We start from the raw sequence: 15,738 nt of genomic DNA on the forward strand, positions 1-15,738 counted from the left end.
AATCGTTTGGTGCGCTTTCGTCGTAAACCTTTTTGAAAACGGAACTACTTGGCTGTATTACAACAAGTGTATCTTTAAAATGGTGTAAAATACTTGTATGTTTGAGGATTTAAATTATGGGATTTCTGTTGTTTTGAATTTGGCGCCCTGCAGTTTCACTGGCTGTTGACGAGGTGGGACGCTACCTGTCCCACATACCCTTAAGGCAATTAAAGCACTGTTTCTTTCGTGTGGTAAGGCTCTCCAATCAATTATTTTTCACAAGTTGCCTTAGGGTTCATGAAAACGTAGCCTACCTCAAAATACCTGTGTCGTTATTCAAAATGTTAATTGAAGGCCTATGTCCTCATAGTTGGGGGGGGGGGTGAAATTTTTTAGACCCAAGCTATAAGCTTTCTGAAGCGCCCAACCTACCAAGTTGATTTATGCTCTATATAATGTTTTTAATTATATGCCCAGCCTTTTTCTCAGTTTATCTTTTTTATTTTTTTACAGTTATAGCATGTTAATATGATCATTTATCGGGAGCCTCTGTGTCAGCAATACCCACATTCATTTATAACTGTCACTTTAGTTGTTAGTTTCTTTCAATTGTAGCCTACATTTCATATTGTTCCATTGCCATTCCGTTAACTTTTCTTTCCTTCTGTCACATCCTTGTAGTGATTCCAGTGAGGTCGCTAGCATTAGTGGATCATATTAGGCTAACGTTGTGCAATAATTTGGGACATGTAGCCTATTTGAATCATTATGGAACTCAGACCACACGTAGCAGTTTAAACCTGGAGCCTGGTGCACAGTTCATGATTACTGGACCAGACATTAGGCTACAATTCCATGATTAGTGAGGGATAACGTATTTATAGGAATATTGTTGAACCCCGATTGTACAATTTTCTCACCTTCCAATATCTTATYGATTTAACTTGAATATGGCAACTTTCAGGATGAATCCAACCACTGTATTTTTGATTCATTCATATTTTGTGTGTCAAGGCTCTCCAAACCAGTTTTTTGTGATTCATAAATACTTTCCTTACCCTAAATAATCTACAAGATCAGAGTATTTTTTAAATCTACTAATTGGTGCTGAAATGGAGGCGAATATGTATACATTTAGATGGCTTTCTTTCATTTATCACTAATAATTTGAACCCGTTCTCTCGATATATTCTAACGAGTCTGTTAAATAAAAAAATATATAAACATGTTGGATTACATATTGAAAATGGTTACGCAGCATTGATGTACTGAGCTGTCGGTTTGATTGAGGCTTCARAAGTGCATAGGAAAGGCGTACATTTCCTAAGTCTAAATCAGCCCTCATTGAGTTTCTACGTCATCAGATGGTGTATTAGCCCAAATCCATATTTTATCAATAAGATGTCCCTACTGTTGGTGAGTGCATCTGTCATTTCAACTGAACATTGTGATTACATTAATGAAGAATGAAATCAAATAAATCGTAAATGCAACATGTAAAGTGTTGGTCCCAGGTTTCATGAGCTGAAATAAAAGATCCAAGAAATGTTCCATATGCACAAAAAGCTTATTTCTCTCATTCTGCGCACAAATTTGTTTACACCCCTGTTAGTGAGCTTTTATCCTTTGCCAAGATAATCCATCCACCTGACAGGTGTGGCATATCAAGAAGCTGATTAAACAGCATGATCATTACACAGGTGCACCTTATGCTGGGGACAATAAAAGGCCACTAAAATGTGCAGTTTTGTCACACAACACAATGCCACAGATGTCTCAAGTTTTGAGGGAGCGTGCAATTGGCATGCTGACTGCAGGAATGTCCACCAGAGCTGTTGCAAGAGAAATTAATGTTTGTTTCTCTACCATGGGCTCCTGAGTGGCGCAGTCGTCTAAGGCACTGCATCTCAGTGCTTGGTGTCACTACAGATGCCCTGGTTCGAATCCAGGCTGTATCACAACTGGCCGTGATTGGGAGTCCCATAGGGCAGCGCACAATTATTCCAGGTTTGGCAGCTTAGGCTGTCATTGTAAATAATAATTTGTTCTTAACTGACTTGCCTAGTTAAATAAATAAATKTAAATATAAAACCTCTAAACTTGTTTTAAATAATTTGGCAGTACATTCAACTGGCCTCACAACCGCAGACCACGTGTAACCACGCCAGCCCAGGACCTCCACATCYGGCTTCTTCACCTGCGGGATCGTCTAAGACCAGCCACCTGGACAGCTGATGAAACTGGGTTTGCACAACCGAAGAATTTCTGAACAAACTGACAGAAACCGTCTCAGGGAAACTCATGTGAGTGTTCGTCGTCCTCACCAGGGTCTTGACCTGACTGCAGTTTGGCGTCGTAACCGGCTCCAGTGGGCAAATGCTCACCTTAGATGGCCACTGGCATGCTGGAGAARTGTGCTCTTCACGGATGAATCCCGGTTTCAACTGTACTGGGCAGATGGCAAACAGCATGTATGGCGTCGCCTCATGGTGGCGGTGTGGTTGTGGTATGGGCAGGCATAAACTACGAACAAYGAACACAATTGCATTTTATCGATGGCAATTTGAATGCACAGAATAAGAGACTAATGAACAGTGTACACAGTCTAGGCAAGAAACAGAGCCCATGCATTTTTTGCGACTTTCAAATCATCAGACAATAGTCGCATCATGCAGCCAATATGTTTTGATTTGTAAGTCATTCTAAAGTTTGTATCACAACTAAAGTAGCAAATAAATGAAGTGTATAGGACAGGTTTCAAATTATCACTTTTTACATTCAACACAGAATAGCCGCTCCATGGTGCACTCGCTCGGCARTCATTAGATCAAAATATCCTTTCTATTTTATTCAGCTATGTTCACTTATTCTTCTCACTATAAAGTTATATATAATAAAAGAATGGCACAGCAATTATAAGCATATCTTGTCTGCTGTAAATGAACTAGCCTACAGCCTAGGCTGCCGTTGGCATGGCATAGCCAGATCAGTAAAATACAGTGGGCCTCAGAATATGAAGTTATGTTCTGAAATACCCATTTAGTCATGGGGCGTAGAGACAATGTTGCAGTTTTAAAGGATGTTTGCTGCTTTTCTACAGATTTTGCCATAGGGTAGAGAGAAATATTTGCAGTTTTGAATATATCTGAGTGAATGACTAACAAAAATAAATGTGAACCCTGTTGGTAATTTGACAATGATTACTACAAGTTTAGATAGCTAGACTAATTTAACAATCTATAAAAAAAAAATTGCTGACATGGGCTAATTGAGGAAAACAGTTGATCCAACCAAAATGTGAACTTTAACCTTTGTGTATTCTACTATACTAACTCTCAACATTAGGTTGAGACCCGCCTGGGCCCCCCCCCAGGCGGGTCTCAACTGCAGGCCTACAAAATTGGGTCTGCCAATTGCCCATCCTTGGCCTACTAAATATACTTACACATATCCACACAAATGGTAAACACTCCATGTTTAAAATGTGTTTGTTATCTGTGTTATGCATGTGTACAGTCGTGGCCAAAAGTTTTGCGAATGACCAAATATTAATTTCCACAAAGTTTGCTGCTTCGGTGTCTTTAGATATTTTTGTCAGATGTTACTATGGAATAGTGAAGTATAATTACAAGCATTTTATAAGTGTCAAAGGCTTTTATTGACAATTACATGAAGTTGATGCAAAGAGTCAATATTTGCAGTGTTGACCCTTCTTTTTCAAGACCTCTGCAATCCGCCCTGGCATGCTGTCAATTAACTTCTGGGCCACATCTTGACTGATGGCAGCCCATTCTTGCATGATCAATGCTTGGAGTTTGTCAGAATTTGTGGGTTTTTGTTTGTTTGTCCACCCGCTTTAATGGATTAAGGTCTGGGGAGTTAATTGGCCATGGACCCAAATATTGATGTTTTTCCCCGAGCCACTTAGTTATCACTTTTGCCGTATGGCAAGGTGCTCCATCATGCTGGAAAAGGGCATTGTTCGTCACCAAACTTTTCCTGGATGGTTGGGTACCATTCTTATTCATGGCTGTGTTCTAAGGCAAAATTGTGAGGTGAGCCCACTCCCTTGGCTGAGAAGCAACCCCACACATGAATGGTCTCAGGATGCTTTACTGTTGGCATGGACACGGGACTGATGGTAGCGTATTCACTAACTATACCTTGTCTTCTCCGGACAAGTTTTTTTCCGGATGCCCAAACAATCAGAAAAGGGGATTCATCAGAGAAAATTACTTTATTCCCAGTCCTCAGCAGTCCAATCCCTGTACCTTTTGCAGAATATCAGTCAGTCCCAGATGTTTTCCCTTAGATAAGTGGCTTCTTTGCTGCCCTTCTTGACACTAGGCCATCCTCCAAAAAGTCTTCGCCTCACTGTGCGTGCAGATGACCTCACACCTGCTGCTGCCATTCCTGAGCAAGCTCTGTACTGGTGGTGCCCGATCCCGCAGCTCAATCAACTTTAGGAGACGGTCCTGGCGCTTGCTGGACTTTCTTGGGCACCCTGAACGCTTCTTCCACAACAATTGAACCGCTCTCCTTGAAGTTCTTGATGATCCGATAATGGTTGATTTAGGTGCAATCTTACTGCAGCAATATCCTTGCCTGTGAAGCACTTTTGTGCAAAGCAATGATGACAGCACGTGTTCCTTGATGGTTGACAGAGGAAGAACAATGATTCCAAGCACCACCCTCCGTTTGAAGCTTCCAGTCTGTTATTAAACTCAATCAGCATGACAGAGTGATCTCCAGCCTTGTCCTCGTCAACACTCACACCTGTGTTAACGAGAGAATCACTGACATGATGTCAGCTGGTCCTTTTGTGGCAGGGCTGAAATGCAGTGGAAATGTTTTTGGGGGATTCAGTTCATTTGCATGGCAAAGAGGGACTTTGCAATTCATCTGATCACTCTTCATAACATTCTGGAGTATATGCAAATTGCCATCATACAAACTGAGGCAGCAGACTTTGTGAAMATTTATATTTGTGTCATTCTCAAAACTTTTGGCCACGACTGTACATGCCTGAGGGAGTGTATGTCTGTGCAATCTGTATCACTCTTCCAGGAGGAAGAGGAGGTGCTGCTGGTGAAGAAGGAGGGGTGATATGCTTACTTAGGGTCCTTGTTCAACAATGTAGAGTTAAAGATTTAAAAAATTTAATGAAACATTGAAATAGTGACACGAGGTATATTACACAGTGAATAACAATAATGATTAAATATAACATAGCTATATACAGGGAGTACCTAGTCGATGTGCCTATGTACAAATAGGTAGGGTTAAATTGACTAGGCAACAGCCTAAATAATAAACAGTAGCAGCAGCGGGTAACGTTAGCCATTCGATTCGCTATTTAACAGTCTTGTTTAGCAGTCTTATGGTTTGCGGGTAGAAGCTGCGATATCGACTTAATTTGAAGTTTTTATGAGCATTTATGTACGCTTGTTCTCATGTTGTATGTTTGGTCTCGTCGCCTTCGCTCCTCTGTGCTGTGTGCACCTTCCCATTTAGCCTACACCAGAGATTTGTATATAATGACGAGATGCACGTCTCCGTCCTAATAATGGGAGTCGTTGTCCCAAAGGCCGCAATGCAGTCGACAAACCCCAAAATAAGCCCATAGAAACACATTGGCCTTATTTTGGACATATTTTAGCAAGTGAAATCTCTCGTTTCGCCTGTTCCTCTTTGGTTTACACGCACACCAAACCTCTTCCCTGCCTTTCACGTTAACAAAGTTGAGAGATCACATCTTTCTCTCTGACAAGCGAGTTCAACTCTCCATTTGAATTTGTTTGGTCGACCAGAATCGGTCATATGTACACCAAAACACATTGAGACATTTATTATACTGTAATAGAGGAGAAGTTAACTTTTCAAAACGACACACTTTTTATGTCTCAACTATACTAATTGCGTCCAGAGCAGACACTACTAAAACAAGAGTATCAATRAACTTTGATTCTGGGAAATGAATGTTGAGTTTGTGGCGCGCGGCATTGGGGTACCGCTAACAATATTTTAGCCGAAGATCGTTATAGTTCCTGTCTWGTCTGTTTTATAAATGTGTAATAAGCATAAAACACAATTATATAAGGAATTAGCAACTGTTCTCCTATAAGGAATTGGCAACTGTTCCAATTCACCTTTCTGCAGGACAATTGCCTAAATACACTGGAGTTGCTTACCAAGACGACATGAAATGTTCCTGAGTGGCCAAGTTCCAGTTTTGACTTAAATCAGCTTGAAAATACTTGACAGTGGCTATATAGCAATGATCAACAACCAACTTGACAGAGCTTGAAGAATTAAAACAAACAATAATGAGCAAATATTGTACAATCCAGGTGTGCAAAGTTCTTAGAGACTTACCCAGAAAGACTCTACAATGTATTGACTCGGGGGGTTGAATACTTATTTCATCAAGATAAACAATAATATATCTTCCATTTATTTAAAAAAAATCGCATTTTTATTCCACTTTGACCGAGTATTTTGTGAGATCGTTGACAAATAATGATAATTAAATCCATTTGAATCCCACTTTGTAACACATCATAATGTGTAAAAAGTCAAGGAGTGTGAATACTTTCTGAAGGCACTGTAGCTCAATATTTGAATTATTAATTGTAGTCTTTTTTGCTCATCTTCATCAAGGGTGATAATAATTATGGAGGTGACTGTACATATACAGAACATAATATAGGGCCCTCAAACTCAAGTCTGGACCTCGAAGCCAGTTCCAATGTACTTTGTCATTGTTACCCTCTAAATCARGRACAAATTTAGACCTGGGACACCAAGTGTGTGCAATTAATTATCAGGTAGAACAGAAAACCAGCAGGCTCCAGGCCTCATAGGGTAAGAGTTAAAGAGCGACAGCCTTTAAAAAGCAATGAATCCCTTTGAAAACGGGTCAGAAACCGTTATTCTAGTGTGAAAATGGACTACAAAGTGTAAATAGGATGCTTCTGGTCATAAAGTCAGTCTCTTCTAAAACGGAGTTTGGAACATCCGTGCATCACAACGGGTAAATGAAGGTTGGGTTTTGATTTGACTATGTCCATTTGCTCACTAACACGGGGTGAACATCTGCAGTGGCTGTGCTCTATCCAATAGCATAGACGGTGAGACAGACCTGCCCATCAGCTCCTTAATGTAAAATTGTGCAACTAAAACCCCCTCGGCAAAAACGTCAAAATGAATGAAAGATTTTAGTTATCTTAGTTAGATTCATTATGGGGATTTTGAGGACGTGAATTAGGATCCTGCGTCTACAGTGTTTCATGGGGGCTAATCATTAACCAAATGCGGAATCGGTGAGGAAACACACCTCTAAGACTGAAATCTCGTTTTTTTTAATGAGCAACAGAAAAACACACGTGCCAATCAGCTTGTTCAGTGGCTCTGTAAATACCGCTGATGTTGGGTATCAATATTTACCTTACTGAGGTGATGTAGTTGGAATAAAGTAATTATATTATTTTCTACTCTATTCTTGTTAACACACTGTTCTTTCTAAACAAGTCTGCTCTCAGCTTGAAAGATACTGACCATGAATATGAGATTTGATGTGTCATGTAATAAGCAGTAACGTAATTCAAAGAACAGCGCGCATACGTTTTTMATTTAAAGACGCCATTTTGAGCCATGACGCCGACCAATTAGATCCGTTCTCTTCAGTGTAAACGGAAGTGAACATTGACCAACAACAATTTCGTACCTTAGTGTTTTTATTGTTGTTATTTAGACGTTTATTAACACCCTGGAACTCAGAATATTACTAATTTAACTGCATAGCCTCACATACTTACACCCAGGTAGTATTTAATTCGCGTTGGAGACAGAACTTGGTTGGTAGATAGTAATGCTAGATAGCTGCTAACAATGGCTAAATGTATGGTTTTTCACACTCAAATAGCCTCCATTATGGAGGTGCTAGCGAATGCAGCCGTTGCAGAGATCTGTAAACTCGTAGACGACGACTATGCAGTGTTTCGTTTGGAAATAACTCAAAGCCAGAAAGAAAACAGGGCATTGCGGAGGAGACTACAGCTACAAGAACTGAAGGTTGCACGGGAGCGCGCAGAGAGGACAACTCGAGAGCGCGTCCTCGCTAGTCGTCCCAGTAGTGTCAAAATCCTCGACCGGTACAGAGGAATGGCAAGAGGTACATTTTGATTTTGCAGAAGGTCGAGGCTGTGGGGCCTTGGTTCTTGGTCAGTTTTTGGATAGTATGCAATACTTTCCCATCTTGCATAATTCTTTTATTTTACCTTTATTTTTACAGGGCAGGTCAATTAAGAACAAATTCTTCTTGCACAAAGACACAATACCATATTCTACTCAGATTCTTGATTTACTKWATTTCCGATTGTCATACTAAATWAAAATAATCTGATGCATGGAACATAATCMATCCATCAATAAATAGTATATCAATATGTTATGATAAGTGTTACCTTAGATCCTCCTTGCCAATTGTAGATATTGTCAATAGTGTACAATATAGCGTTAAGCATGGACAGTACCTAATTTAACTACCTCTTTTCCCCCAATCACTGTCTTAGGTGAAGGACATCTCACTGGAGGCCACAGGAGCTTTGTGAAGCCAGTAGGACACAACGTGTGGAGAGATGACCAACCAATAGTTATAGATGAGGGCAGGGGAACCTCCACCCAGCATGTTATCGTGAAAGCGGTTAGTGTAATAGTGTAACATAAAAAATTACAATAAATCAAATGTGGCCCGTTTATTTCAAAGGCTACCCTCAGCTATTCACTTGCTTACATGTACATCCTGATTTATCTGCCATAGGAGAGCTTGTGAGACTTCCCTATGACATTGTTATCCAATTCTACTCATGTACCGATAATTACCTCCTCTCTTCTGGTGYCAGTCTGCAGATGCAGAGGCTGCAGGTCCTGGGTTCAAGCTGGAAAGGTATGAAGGAAAGGAGGACCCACCACACAGCAGAGACATCCAGACTGGAGTGCTTGCTGTAGCTACGGAGGTCCCCACCCTCGCCCCAGCACTGCCCAGGGCCCAATGCAGCATCACGGAGGTCAGTGGAACGCTGAACACCGTCCTCAAGTCAGAGACAGACACTGAGACTTTAACGGTGCTGGAGCGACTGGGCGGTCCTCCTGCTCCCCGCTCAGAGTATTTAGTTTACGGGAGCCCGAGGACGGTTCTGTTCCATCAGGACTCAGGTGATGCGTTACAGACTGGCAATGATCCGTCCTGTTCATACGCTACAGACACAGAGATGATACCTGGTGACATGCCTGTGGGCTTAGATACACAGACTAATTCAATGAGAGGGGACTGGAACCGGTACAGTAGTAGTGTCTACTCTGAAATGTGTCTAGATAAGAAAGGGGAGGGTCTGGTCATAGATGAGGTGACTGTGAAAGTGGAGGGTGACATTCCTCTGACATGGAATGCAGACGAGACTCACTTAGGAGAAGGACACTCTCAGGAAAACAAGAGTGACTTCTTAGACTACAGGGAAAGCTTAGAGCCAAATCCAAATATCGCAACCCACTCCCCTTTACACACGCTCAAGGATCGCGACCCAGTGTCCACGTCTATGGCACCTTCCGATTCACACAACCGTGCCCTTTTCGATCAGGTATTGAACTCAAACGACAGGGCTAGAGCCCAGGCTCAGGGAGGGGGAGCAACATCAGGCGGTAATAAGGAGAAACGGTTCTTCTGCATGTTCTGTAACAAAGGCTTCAACTGCCCTCAGAAGGTGGAGATCCACCAGAGGGTCCACATAGGGGTGAAACCCTTCAGCTGTACCCAGTGTCACATGCGCTTCTCCCTGGCTTGGAACCTGAAGATCCACCAGAGGGTCCACACAGGGGAGAAACCTTACAGCTGTACCCAGTGTCACATGCGCTTCTCCCACTCGTCCAGCCTGAAGAGGCACCAGAGGATCCACACAGGGAAGAAACAATTCAGCTGCCCCTAGTGTGGGAAGATGTTCTCCCACCAGAACCAGCTGATGATGCACTTGAAGTTTCACACAGGAGAAAGGTTGTGGGAAGAGGTTCTCAGAGAGGAGCTACCTCAGGATACATAAGCAGAAAAAACATTTGACTCTATAMTATAGAAAAGTAACCATTTCACTCGATAGCTTCTGACATTTAGATCAAACCTTGCATTAAAGACAGAGATACATTTTCATTTGGAATAACAAGAGTAACAGATTTCAGTGTTGAATATTCCTGTGTAGAATATTGCATTGAGACAGTGGCCTTGTCCGAATACCCATACTAGCCATAATACCCAAACTGCATACTAATTTCGGCATTGGATCTAGTAGAATTCACTCACCTTTTCCCACTCACGTGTTTGACAACAGCTGATCATCAGATAAATTAATGCTCTGTACCAAAATGAACAAATGGCRGGAGTCTACGTAATCACACAATAGATGATGCATTCGATGTACTATTTTAAACATTTCATATACTATAGAATTGTATTTTTCGGGATACTATTTATTACGCTACTATGGGTATTCGGACACGGCCATTGTGTGATATAAGGCATATATAAGCGTAAAAAGTCTGTTACATATCGTGTTTGTACTGTGTAGGCTATATGATGTTCACAAATGCCTATTTCATTACTTCCATTCAACTACTTGATTTTTTTCCCAAGACACTTTTCAATTAGAAAAATAATGCAGTTTGTCAAATTCATGCAGATTTTTTGTTGAGACATTACATTTGAGATTTYGGGTCATTTTAGCAGAWGCGCTTATCCAGAGCGACTTACAATTTTTGCATTCATCTTAAGAAAGCTGGGTGAGACAACCACATAACACAGTCGTAGCAAGTACATTTTCCCTCATTAAAGTACTTATCAGCAACGTTCGGGCAGGGACTCTTCTGTCTTAGCTTCAGGGGGAAGCTGGTTCCACCATTGGGGTACCAGAACAGAAGAGCTTTGACTGGGCTGAGAAGGAGCTGATCCCTCGTAGKGGTGGGACAGCCAAGAGACCAGAGGAGGCAGAATAGAGTGCTCGGGTTGGGGTGTTGGGTTTGAGCATAGCCTGAAGGTAGGAAAGGGCAGTTCCCCTTGCTGCTCTGTAGGCAAGCACCATGGTCTTGTAGTGGATGCAAGTTTTGACTGGAAGCCAGTGGAGTGTGCCGAGGAGCGGGGTGACATGGAAGAATTTAGGAAGGTTGAACACCAGGCGGGCTGCRGCATTTTGAATAAGTTGCAGGGGTTTGATGGCACAAGCAGGGAACCTAGCCAACAGAGAGTTGCTGTAGACTAGACCAGGGTTTCCCAAACTCGGTCCTGGGTGCACGTTTTGGTTTTTGCCCAAGCACTACAAAGCTGATGATGAGTTGGTTTATTTGAATCAAGTTTTGTAGTGCTAGGTCAAAAACCAAAACGTGCACCTGGGGGGGGGGAGTTGGAAAACCCTGGTCTAGAATGGAGATGACAAGCGCCTGGATTAGGACCTGCGCCGCTTCCTGTCTGAGGAAGGGTCGTACTCTACGGCTGGAGTGAGTCACTGCTTTGATTTTTGCCGAAAATGACAGGGTGTTGTCCAGGGTCACGCCAAGGTTCTTTGCACTCTGGGAGGGGGACACAGTGGAGATGTCAACCGTGATGGAGAGGTCTTGGAGCGGGCAGGCTTTCTACGGCAGGAAGAGCAGCAACATCTTGTTGAGCTTGAGGTGGTGGGCCGACATCCAAGCTGAGATGTCTGCTAAGCWCACAGAGATGCGTGTATGTGCGGTTTTCATATATGTTGTATTTAACTCTTTTATGTTTAATAAACATAAAATGGGACTTTTCAGTCTAAGACTTTCATTGAGACTCTTTAGTATACATCACTTCTGATCTCACCCTATTCTGCATACACATGACAGCGCATTATACCTATATACTGTACAATTACTGTACACACGAAATACAGTGCATTTGGAAAGTATTCAGACCTCTTGACTTTTTCCATATTTTTTTACGTTACAGCCTTATTCTAAAATGGATGAAATTGTTCCCCCCCCCCCCCAATCCCCATGATGCAAAGCAAAAACAGGTTTTTAGACATTTTTGCAAAAGTATTTTTAAAAAAAACTGGAAATAACACATTTACATAAGTATTCAGACACTTTACTCAGTAGTTTGTTGAAGCACTTTTGGCAGGATGCACTTGAGCTCAATTTCAAGTCTCATTGCAAAGGGTCTGAATACTTATGTAATTAAGGTATTTCTGTTTTTTATTTTTAATACATTAGCAAAAKAATTCTAAACCTGTTTTTGCTTGTCCATTATGGTGTATTGTGTGTAGATTGATGAGAAAAAAAAGTATTTAATACATTTTAGAATAAGGCTGTAACATAACAAAATATGGAAAAAGTCAAGGGGCCTGAATCCTTTCAGAATGCACTGTATACCTACACATACCCACACACTAACAAACACCTACCGTACACGTCAAAATAGTTTAGTAAAGTTTGTGTGATGATGACTTTTGACTTATATCTGAGTTATTTTTACACACATATTTATGTCCACCATGATGGGTTTAACAAMAATGAAGTCATTCTGTAACTACAGTATCGGACTCAAATGTAGTGAGGATGGGTATATACTCCATGTTGAAAGTGTGTTTATTATCTGTGTGTACGTATCTGAGGGAGTGTATGTCTGTGTAATCTGTATCACCTGTCTCTTCCAGGAGGAGGAGGGTCCAGACGTGCTGCTGGTGAAGGAAGAGGGGTGTGAGGGTCTGGGGAACCCTGAGGGTAGTGATGGAATGATTGATACTAAGCTCTGACACTCCGATGCAGTTTTCAAAGCACTACTGATTCGACACAACGTATCGATGCTTGTATCAAAGTGGCAATACCACGTGACGATGACATTCGAAGCTTCGGACGTCACACTACCATCTGACAGGTGTCGGAACTGGTGCCGCGTTAAGGTGCTAGTCAGAACTAGGAAACTCTGACATTTCTGACTTGCCAACTGGTTGTAGTTATACGCGTGCCATGTCAATTTCCGAGTTTCCTAGTTCCGACTAGCATGTGAACGGAGCATGAGAGCGCATACCTCTGTTGGCAGCATTAAAAAATATTAGTCTAGATATTTCACTTTCTTAGTAGGTGGAAAGATAGCTTGGCGTAGAGCTATATGGCAGATGAATGTATCCTGAAACTGTAGCACACCTTTAAGAAACCTAATCATGAGCCAGTGGCTGCCAAGTGGACCATCCTGCTTTTCATTATGACATGCTGAAATGGCTGCTGCGTATACCTTAAATGTAGATGCAGCCCTGCCAGCATCTAACAAACACCTCAAGAATACAGTTCTTATGCCGCAAGATTCTGAAGCAACACCCTGCTCCCTACACCACTGGCAGAACAYGCGCCACCGTGTGTCATAGGTTGACGTGGTGGAGGGGGCTCTGGCACTCTGTAAGATGTTAACAACAGAGGGCTCAAGATCTAAACCAGACCATATTCGGTGTTCAGTGGCCAGGCCCACAGCTGCAGGYGGGAGGAATTCGGATACCACAGTGTTCAGGTTCACTGAGAGGTGTCCAGCTCTTAGTGAGGCCAGATTCTTCTGTGGCCACAACAGAAGGGTATGTACCATCTGGTGGAGACGGATGGAACCCAGAACCCCTTGGTGGTTTATGTACGCTACCACTGTGGCGCTGTCTGTCTGTACCAGCACGTATGTCCCGCAGTTGTGGGAGTAAGTTGAGCAGAGTTAGTTCTCTCAACTCCAGCATGTTGATGTGGAGTTTGGACCAGCTGGGGCTCCATGACTTCTTAGACTACAGGGAAAGCTTAGAGCCAAATCCAAATATCGCAACCCACTCCCCTTTACACACGCTCAAGGATCGCGACCCAGTGTCCATTCTGTTGTGGTCCCCCCCACAAGAAGAATCTGGCCTCACTAAGGCTGGACACCTCTCAGTGAACCTGAACACTGTGGTATCCGAATTCCTCCCGCCTGCAGCTGTGGCCTGGCCACTGAACACCGAATATGGTCTGGTTTAGATCTTGAGCCCTCTGTTGTTAACATCTTACAGAGTGCCAGAGCCCCTCCACCACGTCAACCTATGACACACGGTGGCGCGTGTTCTGCCAGTGGTGTAGGGAGCAGGGTGTTGCTTCAGAATCTTGCGCAGAAAAGAACTGTATTCTTGAGGTGTTTGTTAGATGCTGGCAGGGCTGCATCTACATTTAAGGTATACGCAGCAGCCATTTCAGCATGTCATAAATGAAAAGCAGGATGGTCACTTGGCAGCCACTGGCTTCATGATTAGGTTTCTTAAAGGTGTGCTACAGTTTCAGGATACATTCATCTGCCATATAGCTCTACGCCAAGCTATCTTTCACCTACTAAGAAAGTGAAATATCTAGACTAATATTTTTTAATGCTGCCAACAGAGGTATGCGCTCTCATGCTCCGTTCACGATGCTAGTCGGAACTAGGAAACTCGGAAATTGACATGGCCACGCGTATAACTACAACCAGTTGGCAAGTCAGAAATGTCAGAGTTTCCTAGTTCTGACTAGCACCTTAACGCGCGCACACCAGTTCCGGACACCTGGTCAGATGGTAGTGTGACGTCCGAAGCTTCGAATGTCATCGTCACGTGTGTAGTGTATGCACTTTGATCAAGCATCGATAGTTGTGTCGAATCAGTAGTGCTTTGAAAACTGCATCGGAGTGTCAGAGTTAGTATCAATCATTCCATCACTACCCTAGGGTTCCCCAGACCCTCACCACACCCCTCTTCCTTCACCAGCGCACGTCTGGACCCTCCTGCTTCTCACATCCGGAACATGCGAAGAACAGGTGTACAGATTACAGACATACACTCCCTCAGAACGTACCACAGATAAAAACACACTTTCAACATGGAGTATAAACCCATCCTCACTACATTTGAGTCCGATACTGTAGTTACAGAATGACTTCATCATTGTTGTTAATCAGCTTGTGGACATAAAATATGTGTGTAAAAATAACTCAGATATAGTCAAAAGTCATCATCACACAAACTTTACTAAACTATTTTGACGTGTACGGTAGGTGTTTGTTAGTGTGTGGGATGTGTAGGTATACAGTGCATTCTGAAAGGATTCAGGCCCCTTGACTTTTTCCATATTTTGTTATGTTACAGCCTTATTCTAAAATGTATTAAATACTTTTTTTTTCTCATCAATCTACAACACAATACACCATAATGGACAAGAAAAAACAGGTTTAGAATTCTTTTTGCTAATGTATTAAAAATAAAAAACAGAAATACCTTAATTACATAAGTATTCAGACCCTTTGCAATGAGACTTGAAATTGACTCAAGTGCATCCTGCCAAAAGTGCTTCAACAAACTACTGAGTAAAGTGTCTGAATACTTATGTAAATGTGTTTATTTCCAGTGTTTTTTTAAAATACTTTTGCAAAAATGTTCTAAAAACCTGTTTTTGCTTTGTCATCATGGGGATTGGGGGGGGGGGGGGGGAACAATTTCATCCATTTTAGAATAAGGCTGTAACGTAAAAAATAATGGAAAAAGTCAGAGGTCTGAATACTTTCCAAATGCACTGTATTTCGTGTGACAGTAATTGTACAGTATATAGGTTAATGCGCTGTCATGTGTATGCAGAATAGGGTGAGATCAGAAGTGATGTATACTAAATACCTCGGGCGTCCATTAGTAAGACGTAGAGGCGGCCCTGAATTACCAGCAGTATCCG

General features: G+C 42.2%; 1 protein-coding gene across 1 annotated transcript in view; it reads left to right on the forward strand.

The window, feature by feature from the left end:
• Positions 1-10,114, forward strand: part of LOC111971318 (uncharacterized) — a 95,912-nt gene extending 85,798 nt beyond the window's left edge. The window contains 3 exon segments of the mRNA XM_070446025.1: positions 7,864-8,155; positions 8,556-8,686; positions 8,886-10,114. Coding sequence (XP_070302126.1) covers positions 7,864-8,155; positions 8,556-8,686; positions 8,886-10,076 — 1,614 coding nt within the window. The 3' untranslated portion in view covers positions 10,077-10,114.
• The last annotated feature ends 5,624 nt before the right edge of the window (positions 10,115-15,738 follow it).

This window comes from Salvelinus sp. IW2-2015, linkage group LG13 (genome assembly GCF_002910315.2).
Source record: "Salvelinus sp. IW2-2015 linkage group LG13, ASM291031v2, whole genome shotgun sequence".
Taxonomy (NCBI): Eukaryota; Metazoa; Chordata; class Actinopteri; order Salmoniformes; family Salmonidae; genus Salvelinus; species Salvelinus sp. IW2-2015.